This window comes from Gobio gobio (genome assembly GCF_949357685.1).
Source record: "Gobio gobio genome assembly, chromosome: 14".
Taxonomy (NCBI): Eukaryota; Metazoa; Chordata; class Actinopteri; order Cypriniformes; family Gobionidae; genus Gobio; species Gobio gobio.
The window spans coordinates 11,704,474-11,722,373 of NC_137107.1; the positions used below are offsets into that span (position 1 = coordinate 11,704,474).

Genomic DNA, 17,900 nt, shown 5'->3' on the forward strand with positions numbered 1-17,900 from the left:
GTAATTAGGGCAATTCTGACATCAAGTTAATATGTTCCTATTTGTGAAATGCTCTGTCAGAGTGTGACTGCACTTTTAGTATTTGCATATGGCATTTGTTTACTCTTTAATGACATACAGACGTTGCTACTCCTTGGAATATTTTCTTGATTAAAAGACAATAATGTGATGTTAATGTCTCATCCTGACCCCATCTGTTTTCACAGTACCAAAGGATGGCCTTAAAAGCCAAGCTGTGTTTGATGAAATCCGCATGTCATACATCAAGGAGCTGGGAAAAGCTATTGTTAAACGAGAGGAGAACTCCAGCCAGAACTGGCAGAGGTTCTACCAGCTCACTAAGCTATTGGACTCCATGCAGGAGGTAAGCGGGCATCTCTTACAATCAGCAAACACAAACAAGAGACGCTATTGGCACTGATATTAGTATTGCGCATACAAGAGAGAAAAACATGCTAGGCCAGAAACACTTTATGCAAGTACGGAACGTGTGGTCAGCACATTGCAAAAATTTGGCCTACATAGCTATTGCACATACTGCATTAAAGCAGGAGTGCCCAATCCTGTTCCTATTCCTTTCTGCAGAGTTGAGTTCCAGCGCTGCCCCAACACACCTGTCTGCAATTATCAAATGTTCCTGAAAATCCTAATTAGCCGGTTCAGATGTGTTTGATTAGGGTTGGAGCTGAGCTTTGCAGGAAGCTACTAGTGCTGGGTGGTATGACCAAAAATCTCTATCACGGTATTGATTAAGATTCAGGCGGTATTTTTTTTTCTTTGCATGACTGTTCATTTTATAATGGCTTATTTTACTGTCTTTATTAGCAAGTCAATCAATCATTTCATTCAAAAACGCTGATTCATTCAGGAACGAAACAATGGTGCTGTGATTATTTGAACTTTGAACACCACCTTACATGACTCAACCGACGAGCAATGCGCCTCCGGGGTAACTGAATTCCAAAAGTACATAAAAATGTATTATAGTGTTTGCCTTTTTATTATTAGACAGAGCTGGTAAACAAAGGCTGAATCCGAAATCGCCCCCTATACCCACTATTTGAGGGGACAGCCATTTGTAGTGGTGTCCAAAACCATAGTGGACGTTATTGAGTGCACTTATTCAATCTCACATTCACCGCAATAACGAGTGTACAGCCGTTGTACACACAACTGCTGTCCGAATTCGCTCACTTGTTTTCATTCACTCCTTCAAGTGAACTATATTAGTGGACTAAAAAAGTAGGGAATAGTGAATGAGGCTTTAGGGGGCGATTTCAGATTCAGCCAAAGACATTAAACTAAAGAAGATGGAGAATGGGCGCTGGGTTCTCAGCGTTATCAAAATAAAAGTCCCGGAAGTTACGACACTCAACCAAACAGAAAAAATTGTCGTCTGATAATCGCGGGATGGTCAAAAAATTACAAAATGCCAGATATCGTCCACTATATCAGCCTTGGTGATATATCGTTTCAAGCACTACTTGCAAATGTCTACACCGTAGTCATTATTGTGAAAAGTATTTTTTACACATATGTATAAATATTATGGTTTTTGGAGGTTGTACCACATGACATTTTACTACCTGAAAACAAACCAAAACATGAATACAAATCACATCTAAAATGTACTTTATCTGAAATTTTGACAGTCATGAGGGTCTGCAGTGGTCCTCCCTATCATATCATTTAAAGTGCCCCTATTATGCTATTTTAAAGTTTCCTAATTTAGTTTTGGAGGTCTCCTACCACAAGTTTACATGAATTAAAGGTAAAAAAACTGTTACATTTTCTCATAATATACATTGCACATCACCACATTTTTCAACGCTTCTCAAACGACTCGATGGATTGGTCTACTGCGTACAGCGCCTGTCAGAAGCTAAACGCCCATTAAGACAATAACGATGACGTCGATTTTACTTTGAGGTACATTATGAGACGTTGCAGCTGTAATTCCTTCCCATCAGCATTAACTAGAGCATGTCCATCAACAAACCCATGAATGTGTTATATGTCTAATTTATTGCGCTGCACATCCGGGAGCTGTATCAATTACGTGAATGACTGATGTAACACAAACATTTGTAAAACAAATCTTTCTCCATCCTTTATCTTTACTCAAAGTAGTGAGAACGACAGACATTAATAGACACAGTTTTAGGTAATAGCGGCTCACAGCTGATGAGCAGAAGTATTTCAGTAAGACTATAACGTGAGTTAGCTGGAGACCTACACCATATAAAACACAAAACTATGTATTTTAAACACCCGGTAGAAAATATACATCAATAATTATCCATACTTACAGATTGTGATTCTGAGGAGCAGCTGGTCCAAATAAACTGGTACTGACCCATCTTTCAAGAGCAAGCGATTTGGGAATCACGTATTGAACTCTGAGATTTGAGAAGCAGTTTGAGGGCGGACAGCGTACAACATATGCGGACATTATGTGAATGTCGTTTCTAGTGACGTAGAACCATCACACACTGGGATTCGAAAGACAAACGACTCACCTAGGTGGTTCAGAGTCGATTCTTTTTGGAGACTTTAGCGTGCACTTTCTACTTTACAACTTTGCAGAACGTTTACATTCATAAACAGCGATATTACACACGGCTTGATTCGAAAAACCATAATGGGGCACTTTAATGTTTAATGTTATGTTGGTTGCACCTAGGGTTGGAAAACTTTCCATGGGAACTTAATCTGGGGAATTTATGGGATTTGGAAATGTCTGGAAATTTATATAAACTGTATCATATAAAAGCACAAATATAAAATGTTTGTTTCATAAGCAGGACATGTTAGTTTTTTTGTGCATTTTTTTCCATATTCATATAATTTCCAATTAATTACTTCTAATTTAGTTAATATGTAAAATAAATATATTTCTATTGCAGCGATTGTTTTGCATGTGTTATCTCAGTGTCACATGATCCTTCAGAAATCATTCTAATATGCTGATTTAATACTTAATTATCAATAGCCGCGTTTCCATTACCCTTCAAATTGTGCAAAATGAAATTGCGAATTGAAAATACGCACAATGGAAACGCGTCAATTTCGCAAAAACTCCCATATATCGCAAAAAAGTTTTTACGCTCGCATGAGGTGGTTTTTCAGGCAATTCGAAAAAGGAAAATTTCGCAAAACTGCAATGGAAACAGTTTTTTCGCATTTACAGGTCGCCTGGTACGGTCACGCATTGCTCTCTCATAGGGCCTACATATAATTTTTTTTCCACTCAAGTATGTACGAGATCTTATGTCGTTAAAACGACATATATTTTCTCCTAATAAGGAAAGTGGCGTAACTTTATAATGACGGACCCCGGTGCAACCACAAATATCATAACTATCTATAGGCCTAATGTAATTATGACATATATTCAAGAAATGTATTAAAACAGAAAGACGCTATAGTTTCAGCCTTGCTCAAAGACTAGGTCAATCCATTCCCGACGATCTTGGTTTGCTTCTTATTTATTAAATATAGCCTACAGCCAAATAGTTGATTAAACATTGATCAAAATTAAAATACAATTTATACCAAACGAAATCAATTTTAAAGAAAGACTTTCTAGAAAACACAATTCAATTGTGCTCAAAATCCATGTCTCCAGACATATGCGCATCTGATTATGTGCCTTACTCATGCTGCTCACTTTTCATTATCAACATATGAAATTAAAAGATTATAATATTTAGACATAGCCTAACTATATGAAACTAAATAGGCTACGTTTTCTTTAACCCTCTTTCCGACGAAGTCGTTGTCGCCTTTTGATGAATTTTTTCCTTATTCCAGCGGAAACTTAAAATACTCTGTCATTTTTAGCCATACATACAAGTGCAAGACATAATTATAAACTATAAACTGTCTACTTGTATTTGTGTACACTCACGATAGCAGCAAAGGCCGTGGACTCAGGGAACAGATTATTTTGCACTCCACTCCAAACGCTGTCTTCATTTCAAAAATATATTTTGTTTATTAAACACAAAGTTTTTCATTTCAAAAGCATTTCTAAATTCAGTTTATATTTCCAAAAAACGAAATTCCGAGCCAAAATAACGAAGTGGTAAAAAAAAAACGTTGAGTTACCACCATGCAAATTCAAACTTTTCGCTCGTCTCTGTATGTGGCAATGCGTCACAATAACCTGGCGTATGTAAAAGTCGATCAATCTTTACAGATGATGGTATGTTTGGACAGAAGACGAGTTCTTTATTAAACTCATAAAAAAACAATAGAATATAAAATGCCACAATTTATCATAACACCTCATATGTGCCGCTCAAGTATAAGGTGATTTCCTTGCCATCAGTGCTATAACACGCACGTCTCTTTGACATTCGTGAGTCTGTGCATGTGCTGTCCAGGGGTTGCATTGTTGATGCCATGTGTGTAAAAGCTCTATTGAAATGCTACTTTTGTCCACAGATGGTGGAGGGGCTTCTCAGCTTCTGTTTCTACATGTTTGTGAATAAATCTCTGAGCGTGGAGTTTCCTGAGATGTTGGCCGAGATCATCAGCCATCAGCTACCAAAATTTAAAGACGGGAGTGTCAAGCCTCTTCTGTTCCATCAGAAATGACTGCCTTAGATCATAACAATGCCTTAACGCCACCTTTCCCTTACCAGCGCTAGTCCGACCTGCCCGCTTGCCCCCAAACATCCTGAAAGAATCGAGAGATACAATTGTTTCTGCTTGATTCTCAGAGGAAAGAGGCGAAGTTCGCGCTTCACCAATGTTTGTGGAGCAGGACAAAGGACGACGCAGAGTCGTGTACTTGGAGCAGACGGAATATGACTTTCAGAAAGACATATTTTAGTGATATTTTCTCTTTTTTTGCATGTACACTGCTGAAATGTTTACAAAGGTATATCAAAAAAAGGGAAATGTGCCTTTTTTGCGCTTTGCGAATCAATTTCAGACATTTCTCAGGCTAACGCAATGACTTGGCATACACAATTTCTGTCGGCAACTCACAATCGTCATGTCTGTTTCTGCTCTTGTCTAAACCTGCCGCGATGGTTCTCTGGAGGTGGCAGCTTAACGGTCCCCTGAGGTGCTCAAAACATTGAAGCAGCCCATGAAACCACACCCTGTTGTGCTTCTTTTTTTTTTTTTTTTTTTTTTGAAATCTCATCAAAGTTTCAGCACCGTATGGAAATGCATATGATAACTCAACTCGAATTGAGATCTGTTCTGTGACTGGCAGCAAATACTAAGTTGTTTCTTTGTTTTTAAAATAGTTCACCCAAGAATGAAAAAATCTTCCATCGTTTATTCGCCCTCATGTTGTTCCAAACTTGTATGCTTTTCTTTGCTCCGTGGAACAAAAAAGGAGAAATTCTGAACAATTTCCTGGCCGCAGTTTTCAATTTAGCTGCAATGGATAATGGCTGGAGCTTTCAAGCTTCAAAAAATACACAAAAGCACCATAAAAGTGTTGTTAAAGTGGCTCATGTTTGCTGAATTCATACGACAGCATGGCGGGATGAGCAGACTTTAATTTAAGTCTTTATTCACTGAAAATGTACCACTTCGATGAGCTGTTGAGAACACGAATTCATTCATTCACGAATTTGAATCAGTCCTCGGTCTCTTCCATTATTTTGAAAAGAAAAGAAAAAAGACCAAAAGTTTATCTGTGTTCCACAGGAATAAGCAATTCATGGAGGAATAACATGAGGGTGAGACCCAGACAGGGTCGGCCCACATACGGTACGAGTGGAATCCACATGTACCAGATGTGGCCCGGATCTGGCCGACGCTATGTTGCTGTTTGGGAACATCTAGGGCCCTATCATACACCCGGAGCAATGCGACGCAAGTGTTTTTTGCTAGTTTCATCCTGACGCATTTATCATTTTCACGTCCAGCGCCACGTTGTTTAAATAGCAAATGAACTCGCGCCCATCGGCTCACCCATGGGCTGGTCTGAACACCAGGTGTGTTCAGGCGCATTGTTGGCGTGTTGCTATTTGGAGGAACTGAAAACCTTGTAGTATTTTTTTGTGTTTTTTAAAGGGCGCGTTTGGAAGATGCGCCTATAGGCGGGTGCACAACGCACACACACAGGGATGCGCAGAAGCACACAAACATTTTTAAATATTAAAAATAAATGGATTCCTCTCTGGAGAAGCGTTCAGTCTTTCCGCTCGCAAATTCCACCATGTAAATATCGAATCTACCATGGCATGAGAGCAGCTGGCTTTTAAAGGGAATGGGAGATGAGACTCGGATTGGTTTATTGCACGTTACGCCCAAAACACACCCATGACTCATTAAGAGACCAGGGACAACCTGGAGCACCAACCGGTTTTTCAGTCGTTAAACTAGCAAAAGTGGATTCAGACACACCCTAAGTGCACTTCCGCCATGTGCTTCAGACCATGTGCTCAGATCATTCAAATAGGGCCTTTTTTGTTATTTAAAATAAAAGAATATATTAAAAACACAACTTATTTTGTTCCAAATACTACAACTAAATAAAAAATTATAAAACTGAATGATGTATTATGAAAATGATTATTTTAGTAGCTGAACGATACAAAAAAACACTGTTAAAAAATAGAATTTTCTTTTTCTCTGGGTGAACTTTTTATTTAACTGAAATTTAAACATATTATATTGACAATTAATTATTGATTTATTTGAGATTTTATGTTAATTATTAGCTCAGGTTTATGTCAAATAAATGACCATTTACACTTGGTAAGTCCTGGAATCGATGGATGAATTCAGGGTTATTTTGTCACATATTCAGATTGTCATATCCCAGCATTCCCCTCCTGTCGACAGCGGTGTGTGTTCATGTCTTTCTGTGAATGTTGGTGCGTGCTTGAAGCGCACCTCGGATTATTATGTTCATGCATTTTGTTTTCTGTCCCTTGGAAACCATTTTGATTGAAATGTTTTTTGGAATATTCTCTGCGTATTCTAAATCTGGTAACCCATATGATGCCCGCAAGTTTTGACCCAACATCAGAACAAGAGGAACATTTTCTGGTGCTCGAGTGTATGTGTTTGCTCGTTCATGTCTGCGCTTTAGGATGTCTGCACCAGCTACGCTTCATGACCAGCGTAAAATAATAATTTAACCAAAAGTGAGAAATGTTCATTATTTACTCATCATCATGCTGTGAAAAGTGCTGTGTTTGAGGATTCTTCACAGCGTCTTCTTTGAACACGCGGGGTCGGAACGACACAAAGGCGAGTAAATGATGACGAATGGACATTTTTGGGGTGAAATATTATCCCGCACATTTCTGGAATTCCCATTGTTTAAGTGTGTAAGACAATTGAGCATTTAAATATTGAGCTAACAATGTTATTTTAAAAACAAATTGGATTTGGTGATTTTGATAAGATTCAGCCGTTCGTTTTGCCACTATGGCCATGCACAGTATTAAAGCTCTCATGGTGACCAGAGGGTTAAAGGTTAATTTGCAGCAATGCAGCCGATTGTCGTCACCACAGTATGGAACAGAATCCGGTGCGTGTTAGCCACCGTCTGTTTAACACTCATTTCCAACAGCTTCACTCTTATATGACATGGAATTGAAATGTGCGCAGTAAAAAATCCCAATCAAATATTTTGGCGTATTTTGCAAGACTATTTTTTTACAAATTCCTCGCTGGGTTTGTGAGATGTCGCATTTTCTAATTGTTTCACAATAGGCCTTGCTAAGGGAGTTTGTGAGCCATAAACCATAGGTTGTATAAATTGAGAAAAATGCTGATATTTTTTTGTTTGGTAATCATTGATCATTTTTAAAAGCGACTAAAACAGAGATATAATTACACAGATGCTCTTTGATATACACATCATTTTACAACGAAATTTTAATACAGAAAGTTGTATCGCTATCTTTTTTTGTCAAGGACTGTATACTGCAGATGCACTTTTGAAAAAAGGTGTTATGTTATATGTAAATGTAAATTCTATAAATCTATAGGGAATATATGAGTAATCACTGTTTTAAAGAATGACAGCTTAAAGGTAGAAGTCGGGGGTTGCGAGTATAGTTTGTATAGTGCAACAGAGTGACCAAAGCAACGCAGATTTGAAAAAAAAAAGAGAAAAGAAATATTTAAAGCAGTTACATTTTACAGTAGCACTTACTACCCAACTATAGTTCTTTATTTTATCCTTTTCTATTTCTTTTATAAAGATTTAGGCTTTGGTCTCATGCATAATGCTGTAAAATTAACTAGTCAAAAAAAAATAAAAAATAAAATAAAGCTGTGTGTAAAAGTAATGTATCAGAACCTGAGAATTTGCACTACCCTAATACTGGCTTGACATAGTATATTTTGTACAAAAATTCATGCAAATACTATCTTTAAAGATTAAGGGCAAATCATATTTTACAGGTATATGGCTTTCATTTAAAGTCTTTTATTTTGTTTGCATTTCAGTTATATGTAAAAGTAATCCAATGTAAAGGATATACAATGTCTATTTGTTTGAAAAATAGTTTTGTATGATTTCTGTATTACACCTCTCCTGTAGTCAATGTCGATCTTTACACATATTTGATTAAATGTTGGATAAAATTTGTTCAGAGGAGAATTGTCTTTTTTGTAATACTGTGAAATCAATGTTCCCATTGTATCTTAATGTTGACACCGGGGCTCGACATTAAATCTGTCACCCGCTTGTCCGAGTAAAAAAATGTTATTCTCACATGTTCAATCAGCTTTGACATATTTAAATCTGCATATTTGTGATATTTTTACCTTTTACAAAGGGCATTTTTCCCTTAATCTTATTAAATATAGGCTGTGCTTCAGCTTTTATTTGATATTCTTATAGTGGTCAATAAATTAAATTAGAATAAGACACTATAGGGCTGTTACCAATCAAATTAAATAATTTACACTGAAAAATCACAACCTCATTAAATAACGTTATGAGATTGTTTTAAATATTTTTTGAATATACAAATAAGAAAAGTTGGAAAGAATGTTTAAACCTGAAACTAAACTGCCAGTAGCTGTCTGAATGAGTGAGTCATTGAGTCGATTCGTTCAAACAGCTGATTCATTCAAGAATGAGGCAGTCGTTTATGAATACGTCACTGAATCTTTGATTCAGCTGATTCATTCAAACAATGAATCATTCAGTAACACTGTTGCTGTGAGGTGCGTTATGGTTCTGCTGTGATCTTTGCAGTGTTTGGCAAGCTACTCTGAAACTGAAGCTTTACAAGAAACAAGCTGCATGTAAGTTAAAGGAACACGCCGACATTTTAGGACTTTAGCTTATTCACCATATCCCCCAGAGTTAGAAAAGGTCATACATACCATTCTCATCTCTGTGTGTGCCATAACTCTGTCTGACACACCCACCGCTAGCCTAGCTTAGCACAAAGACTGGAGGTGAATGGCTCCAGCTAGCCTACTGCTCAATAAGTGACAAAATAACGCCAACATCTTCCTATTTACATGTTGTGATGTGTATACTTCGTGTACAAAGACCAACGGAAAATGAAAAGTTGTGATATAAAAGGCGCAATGATATTACGCAGCGCCTGAAAATAGTTGTTTTACCGGTTGTTTTACACTCTCAAAAAAAAAAAAAGAGCAAAATTTTACCTTTTAAGGTACAAGTGGCCGTCACCGAAGTCAGGGGTAGGCAAGTTCGGTCCTAGAGGGCTGATGTCCTGCAGAGTTTAGCTCCAACCCTACTAAGCCGCCACAGTATAAAACGCATGGCTCCCAGCATGCATTGCAGCATTAAGTATGTCACCATTGTTGAGATTCATATGCTGATTCTTGATATCTGTGTGCGTCTAAACTTCCCCAAGGAACAAAATTGTACCTCTACTGTACCTGTTTTTCTGCGAGTGTACCGGTGAGCGGTTCTTGAGTGCAGCGCTGGCATAGAGCGGATTATTGAGCTGAGCGTCACACCGTTCATTACAGGCTCATTCTCATCAGAACCCAAAACGGATTGTAAGCTAGCTTTTAGCCGCGCTACACCGCTACTTGCTGGATAAAGTAGTTCGCTACTGGAAAAGCTACACTGTTTTAAAAGTAACTCAGCTACTGAAAAATGTAGTTAAGCTAGGAGCGTTGCTACTTTGAACTATTTTTGCTGCTGAAACAGAACAAAAAAAGTCAATATTGCATCTAAAATGCAAGTGACTTAATGTTAATTATGAAACATGAAATGAGTGTCACATTTTCAATCGTGATGGTATTCAGCACTCTTGGTCATGTGATGTTGTTTAAAGGGTTAGTTCACCCAAAAATGAAAATTCTGTCATTAATTACTCACCCTCATGTCGTTCGACACCCGTAAGACCTCCGTTCATCTTCGGAACACAAATGAAGATATTTTAGTTGAAAGCTGATGGCTGAGAAAGGCTTCAGACAGGCCTCCATTGGCATTCAGTACATTTACACTCCCAAGACCCATAAAAGGCACTTAAAATGGGTCATGTGTCTGAACGCCGGATCTGCGTCATATTCTCGCGCATGCGTCGTGGAGGCACACACGGAAGACAAGAACAAGTTGGATAAAGGTGTTATTTTGATTTTTTTTTTGCGCACAAAAACTATTGTCGTCGCATCATAAGATTATTGTAGAGCCACTGTGGTGAGATGGACTTTGTAACGACGTTTTAAGTGCCTTTTATGGGTCTTGTGAGTGTAAATGTACTGAATGCCAATGGAGGCCTATCTGAAGCCTTTCTCAGCCATCAGCTTTCAACAAAAATATCTTTATTTGTGTTCCGAATATGAACGGAGGTCTTACGGGTGTCGAACGACATGAGGGTGAGTAATTAATGACAGAATTTTCATTTTTGGGTGAACTAACCCTTTAACTGTATCGTACGTTTTAAATATAAAAACTCCACATTTTGAATGTTTACCGCAGTGCGTTAACTCAAATCTGCTCATTTGTTTTCATTTCCATGTGCTGTGCTTTGATGATAAAATGGTTGTAAATAATTACAGACTCCCAGGACACATGTTTTTGCAGTTAGTTGACGAATTGCGACCAACATTACAGAGGCCAGCGAGCCATCACGGAGCACTTCCGGTCGTTCTTCACTGGCATAAAGTTGGTTTGATGCTGGACGTTCGATATTTGCAAATTTAAGCATCGTCTCTAAAGTTACATACGACATTGGTACCTACACATTTCTAACTTCACTAGCATTTGAACAGAATATGTAAAATGTGTTCTTCATAGCGGACACCTAGATGAACACTTTACAGTTGGTTTTGATATTGTAAGTTCAAATGCTATTGAAGTTAGAAATATCTAGTTACCAATGTCGTATGTAACTTTAGAGGGTCCCTACATTTGCGCATATTGAACGTCTAATATTAAGGTCAAACCAACTTTATGCCAGTTCATTCTTGAAGTGACTTTTTAGCAAAAGGCGATGTATAAACTGGCTTTAACTTTTCAACGGAGCTTATCAAAATTTCAATTTTTGCCGCACTGGAATTAAAAGCACGCCGTTGTTTCTCCATTTTGATTTTAGGTTTACTCAATGAATGTTCTCTATATAGATCAGTGGGTTTGCCTCAGAAGCAGTTTGCGCGTTGTTGGTTGCTTGGTAACAGACCTGACAGTTGATTACCGAACTCGATGGAGCATTTTAAGATTTCCTAACTATAAATAAAATGAGATTTTGTAAGATAGGATAAGAATACTAAATCAAGCTAAGATTTGCTTCTGTAATACGAAATTGTGAAAAATCCTTATCATATCTTAAGTTAAGACCTAAGATAGAAAGTTTCTGTAATACGCCCCCTGGTCAGTAAAGTTCAGAAAAAAAAAATCAAATCAATATGTATTTAAACCATTTAAACATTTTTATTGAATGGAAGAAAAAAAATCAAATCAACTGAATCATGTTTTTATTTATTCAATATCCTAAAGAATATTAAGGCTCAGAAAATTGTACATGTTTTTTTTTTTTTTTTAAATGTAAAAAGATTAATTCGGCTATCAAAAAAATTAAGTTAGTTTGCTACAGTAAAAATATATATAATTCACATTTTACAAAAAAAATTATACCTTATCAATTATCACTTATTTACAATGTTAATACACTCCAAAAGAACACCAATCAGAGATAATGCTTAAATAAGAGTGGTTTACATGACGTTAATTCACATTAAGAAATAATTTACGCTTTTCCACTTACATGCTAAGAAAGGAGAAAAAAAGGGAATTAAATTTTTTTGAATTGCTTCCTGATATACAAAAGAGTGCAAGAGTTTTGTTTTTTTCCCCTATAATTAGCAGTTATCTCTTAGTAGTTCTAAACAAAACAGATACGAGGACCTGAAGGACACGAAAGACATTCAAAAAGCCCCAGACTGCATAGAAACAGCACACATATTACATCATTGTGAACCAGGAAGTGCCCACATAAAAAAAAAAAATATAAAAACAAATCATAATTCATTATAAGCCCGTTTGAAAATCTATAAAATAGTTTCTTGATTGTGGCCGAGGCAGCAGCAACAACTTGGTCCCAGGGTTTTTTCTCTTTTCTGTTACCTTTTTTTAAACAGCTGCAGTGCATTGTGGGATATGTGGGACAATGATGTGCTAGGGGAATGCCAAAAACCCATAACATCGCTCAGACACGCTCAGGCATACTAACACGGCTTTTCTGCCGAAGTTCATTTCTTTTCACCCCTCACATTGACTTCAACCGAAAGCATCTAAACAAACTCCACGTAGTTCTCCGGAATCAACCCCGTCTTCCCATCCAAGGTGCCCTCCAGCCAACCTGGTTCTCTTGACGGATGAACTACGAGACAAAGATGCAAAAGGAAGATTGTTTTGGGTCACACTGACAACTTTAATCCTCTAGTTATTTCCACAGTGCCAAAGGAATAGAAATCTGTTTCAGATTCAAGCAGAATGAACATTTCCTGATTACGTCATTCAAAAGACGTTCATGTCTTTCTTTCTTCGGTCGAAAAGAAATGGAAGGTTTTTGAGGAAAGCATTCTAGGGTTTTTCTCCATATCGTGGACAAATCAATGCAGTTTCAAAGAGTTCTACAGACGAGGAATAAGGGTCTTATCTAGCCAAACAATCGTTCAATTACTAAAATTTATTTTAAATGTATATACTTTTAAATGCTCTACTTGCTTCTTGCGCCACACATTACATAATCACGTTGGAAAGATCACACATGACGAATGGCGAAAGTACCGATCAAGTGTTTACAAAGAGAACGTGTAAAGACTAAGTCTCTATCCCCCACTGAGGCCCAACAAATAATCTTGAGCATTTGAAGCCTCTATTTAATCTTGCAGTAGAACACGCCTGAGGTTTCATTAAACAATAATCGAATCTACTGCTTAACTGTGTCAAATGTCAAACTGTGGACGGTTCGAGCTCTGATAACTGTTAAGGGTCAGGAGGTGGAACAAAGCAGATATATCGATTTGCTGCTTGAGGCTTAAACCCACCTAACCAAATATAGTACACCCACTGAGGGTTAAGAACGGAAACTTACCATTGTCGAATATGGTCCCTGCAATAAAGGACAGCTCTGAGTCATGTTCAGCCTTGCAGGCGTATAGTGCACGTGCTTTTCGTGGAGGAGTACTGGAGAGAAAAAAAGAAAAAAAAACATGTATTAGGGTTATTAATGAATTCAAATTTTTCTTTGAATTAATTGCATGATATGCAGATTCATAAATGCCCAGGATCAAAATATGCAGATGTTTTATTAATAAGATTTATACAGTGAGGAAAATAAGTATTTGAACACCCTGCTATTTTGCAAGTTCTCCCACTTGGAAATCATGGAGGGGTCTGAAATTGTCATCGTAGGTGCATGTCCACTGTGAGAGACATAATCTAAAAAAAAAATCCAGAAATCACAATGTATGATTTTTTTACTATTTATTTCTATGATACAGCTGCAAATAAGTATTTGAACACCTGTCTATCAGCTAGAATTCTGACCCTCAAAGACCTGTTAGTCTGCCTTTAAAATGTCCACCTCACTCCATTTATTATCCTAAATTAGATGCACCTGTTTGAGGTCGTTAGCTGCATAAAGACACCTGTCCACCCCATACAATCAGTAAGAATCCAACTACTAACATGGCCAAGACCAAAGAGCTGTCCAAAGACACTAGAGACAAAATTGTACACCTCCACAAGGCTGGAAAGGGCTGCGGGGAAATTGCCAAGCAGCTTGGTGAAAAAAGGTCCACTGTTGGAGCAATCATTCGAAAATGGAAGAAGCTAAACATGACCGTCAATCTCCCTCGGACTGGGGCTCCATGCAAGATCTCACCTCGTGGGGTCTCAATGATCCTAAGAAAGGTGAGAAATCAGCCCAGAACTTCACGGGAGGAGCTGGTCAATGACCTGAAAAGAGCTGGGACCACCGTTTCCAAGGTTACTGTTGGTAATACACTAAGACGTCATGGTTTGAAATCATGCATGGCACGGAAGGTTCCCCTGCTTAAACCAGCACATGTCCAGGCCCGTCTTAAGTTTGCCAATGACCATCTGGATGATCCAGAGGAGTCATGGGAGAAAGTCATGTGGACAGATGAGACCAAAATAGAACTTTTTGGTCATAATTCCACTAAACGTGTTTGGAGGAAAAAGAATGATGAGTACCATCCCAAGAACACCATCCCTACTGTGAAGCATGGGGGTGGTAGCATCATGCTTTGGGGGTGTTTTTCTGCACATGGGACAGGGCGACTGCACTGTATTAAGGAGAGGATTACCGGGGCCATGTATTGCAGGATTTTGGGGAACAACCTCCTTCCCTCAGTTAGAGCATTGAAGATGGGTCGAGGCTGGGTCTTCCAACATGACAATGACCCGAAGCACACAGCCAGCATAACCAAGGAGTGGCTCTGTAAGAAGCATATCAAGGTTCTGGCGTGGCCTAGCCAGTCTCCAGACCTAAACCCCAATAGAGAATCTTTGGAGGGAGCTCAAACTCCGTGTTTCTCAGCGACAGGCCAGAAACCAGACTGATCTAGAGAAGATCTGTGTGGAGGAGTGGGCCAAAATCCCTCCTGCAGTGTGTGCAAACCTGCTGAAAAACTACAGGAAACGTTTGACCTCTGTAATTGCAAACAAAGGCTACTGTACCAAATATTAACATTGATTTTCTCAGGTGTTCAAATACTTATTTGCAGCTGTATCATACAAATAAATAGTTAAAAAATCATACATTGTGATTTCTGGATTTTTTTTTTAGATTATGTCTCTCACAGTGGACATGCACCTACGATGACAATTTCAGACCCCTCCATGATTTCTAAGTGGGAGAACTTGCAAAATAGCAGGGTGTTCAAATACTTCTTTTCCTCACTGTATATTTATTTATATATCATATATCATATTATATTATTAAAACATCTGCATATTTTGGTCCTGGGCATTTATGAGTTCAAGTGAACTAAAATAAAAGAATAAAAGACCACACAAAAAAAATAAAATTACCACGGAATACATTGTTCAAAATGGTAAACTTTTTGATGACAATATAGAAATGTATTAAACATACAGTTCCTGCAAAAAGGTTGGAAACATTACAATTGTTTTTGAAAGAAGTCTCATATACTCATCATTTATTTAATAAAAAATAAAGAACTGTTTTCTATTTGAATATATATTTTAAATTGTAATTTATTCTTCTGATGGCAAAGCTGATTTTCAGCATCATTACTCCAGTCTTCAGTGTCACATGATCCTTCAAAAAATATTGTAATATGCTGATAATATCCTTATTATTATCAATGTTAAAAACAGTTGTGCTGCTTAAAAAAATTTTTGTGGAAAGACTGGAGTAATGATGCTGAAAATTCAGCTTTGATCATAGGAATAAATTACATTAAATTACATTATTGTTTTAGTTGCTTAGTTGGATACATTTTATATTCAGTAATATTATTGATTTGACTGCACTGACACTATCGGATGAGAACTGAACTGAGCTGGATGATGACATCACTGTTTTCTGCAGAGCTGCTTTATAGCTAAATTGAACTTATTTCATAACTGATGCACTTAAACTGAATCAACACTGAACTTCAGCTGTTTCACAATTCTGTTTGCATCATTAGCCATGTTTCCATCCAGTTTTTGTTATTGACAAAGTGAACACTGTTTTTTTTACCGAAATGTATGTCTCCAGCCAGTTTCCCTCCAATTTACCTATAAAATGGTGTGTGATGCTCATTCCTTAAAAAAACCTATTGTCGCATAAGTTCTGTTGCATCACGAAAACAATCTTTTTGTGTATATCGCAAATTATATTGTATCTTTCTCATCCCAAATATTTGTAAAATGTATAGTATGAGACAATTGAATTTAACCAGCTTACTATTTTCACAAAAAGGTTACTTTAATATTACTCAATTAGGAAATATCAGAAGACGACAGTGAAGTGAAGCAGCTTGTCTGACAGGACTGTATGTACAGTAACTGCCTTTATATGATGAAGCCCATGGGATTGTACACAGGGCAGCTCATTTTGTATTGTCCTGTATGCACAATTTTAGGGTTGTACAGTGGTTGACGAGCAGCAGAGATTTTCGAGATGTTATAGGCTATTTTTGTCATCCATTTAACAAAACTTTATTATATACTATTAAACTGTAAACATAAAATCATTAACTAGTGTCACTTAGTTTTGTACTTCGTTATATAGACTATTCAGATCAATACTTTTATCATCAAGCAATATTCAGAAACGGTACATTTGTATTTTATTTCTGATTAACTGTTATTAGACTGTATATTCAAATTTTATTATTGAAAAGAATGTTTGGTAATAGGCCTATTATTTTTTTAAATGTGAGAAACAATTGCCAATACTTTTATCATCAAGCAATATTCAGAAACGGTACATTTGTATTTTATTTCTGATTAACTGTTATTAGACTGTATATTCAAATTTTATTATTGAAAAGAATGTTTGGTAATAGGCCTATTATTTTTTTAAATGTGAGAAACAGTTGCCTATTCTGAATTTATACACTGTAAAAATATGTTGTTGCAATTAGCTATAACAACTTAAAAATGTCTGTAAAATTGTAAGATGTCCCGGGTGGATTCCTCGATTTAGGTGTCCAGGGAAGCTTGCCCTGGGCCCAGAGGAGGATCTGGTGCGCCAATCTAGAGGGTGCGACTGCAGACCTCCCTGGTGATTTATGAATAAGACTACCGATGACGTACAAGGACATGGTAGCCTCTAAGATCTGGGAGGAAGTATCTCAGTGCTAGAAATCTCCTGGCTTTTTACTTGTCATGAAAGATGAAGAGCTCTCCACACACTACGAGTATGGAAATGTGGAAGTAAGCGTCCAATAAATCTATTGTCACAAACCAGTAGATTCTAAATGTGTCCCTGGACCACAATTTTTTTGAAATTGAGATTTATAGATAATCAGAAAGCTGAATAAATAAGATATACAACTATTTGAAAATCTGGAATCTGAGGGTGCAAAAAACGTCAAATTGAGAAAATCAGCTTTAAAGTTGTCCAAATGGAGTCCTTAGCAATGCATATTACTACTACTAATACTTTTTTGTATATATATTTATGGTAGGAAATTTACAAAATATCTTCATGGAACATGATCTTTACTTAAAGGGTTAGTTCACCCAAAAATGAAAATTCTGTCATTAATTACTTACCCTCATGTCGTTCGACACCCGTAAGACCCCCGTTCATCTTCAAACACAAATTGGTAGAACCACTGTAGTGAGATGGACTTTGTAACGACGTCTTTAGTACCTTATAAGGGTCTTGAGAGTGAACCGTGCATTGTGCCAATGGAGGCCTTTCTCAGCCATCAGATTTCAACTAAAATATCTTCATTTGTGTTCCGAAGATGAACGGAGGTCTTACGGG

General features: G+C 37.2%; 2 protein-coding genes across 9 annotated transcripts in view; one reads left to right on the plus strand and one right to left on the minus strand.

The window, feature by feature from the left end:
• LOC307136778 (glucocorticoid receptor-like) overlaps positions 1-8,578 on the plus strand; it is a 107,523-nt gene extending 98,945 nt beyond the window's left edge. For both annotated transcript variants that reach the window (XM_079834048.1, XM_079834049.1), the window contains 2 exons: positions 207-364; positions 4,450-8,578. In XM_079834048.1, the coding sequence (XP_079690174.1) occupies positions 207-364; positions 4,450-4,602 (311 nt within the window). In that variant the 3' untranslated portion in view covers positions 4,603-8,578. The remainder of the gene's footprint in view (positions 1-206; positions 365-4,449) is intronic.
• A 3,303-nt stretch (positions 8,579-11,881) lies between these two features.
• The window catches only part of LOC307136777 (rho GTPase-activating protein 26-like), a 182,370-nt gene continuing 176,351 nt past the window's right edge, over positions 11,882-17,900 (minus strand). For all 7 annotated transcript variants that reach the window (XM_079834041.1, XM_079834044.1, XM_079834046.1 and 4 more), the window contains 2 exons: positions 13,521-13,612; positions 11,882-12,803 (listed from right to left, as the gene is read on the minus strand). In XM_079834041.1, coding sequence (XP_079690167.1) covers positions 12,715-12,803; positions 13,521-13,612 — 181 coding nt within the window. In that variant the 3' untranslated portion in view covers positions 11,882-12,714. The remainder of the gene's footprint in view (positions 12,804-13,520; positions 13,613-17,900) is intronic.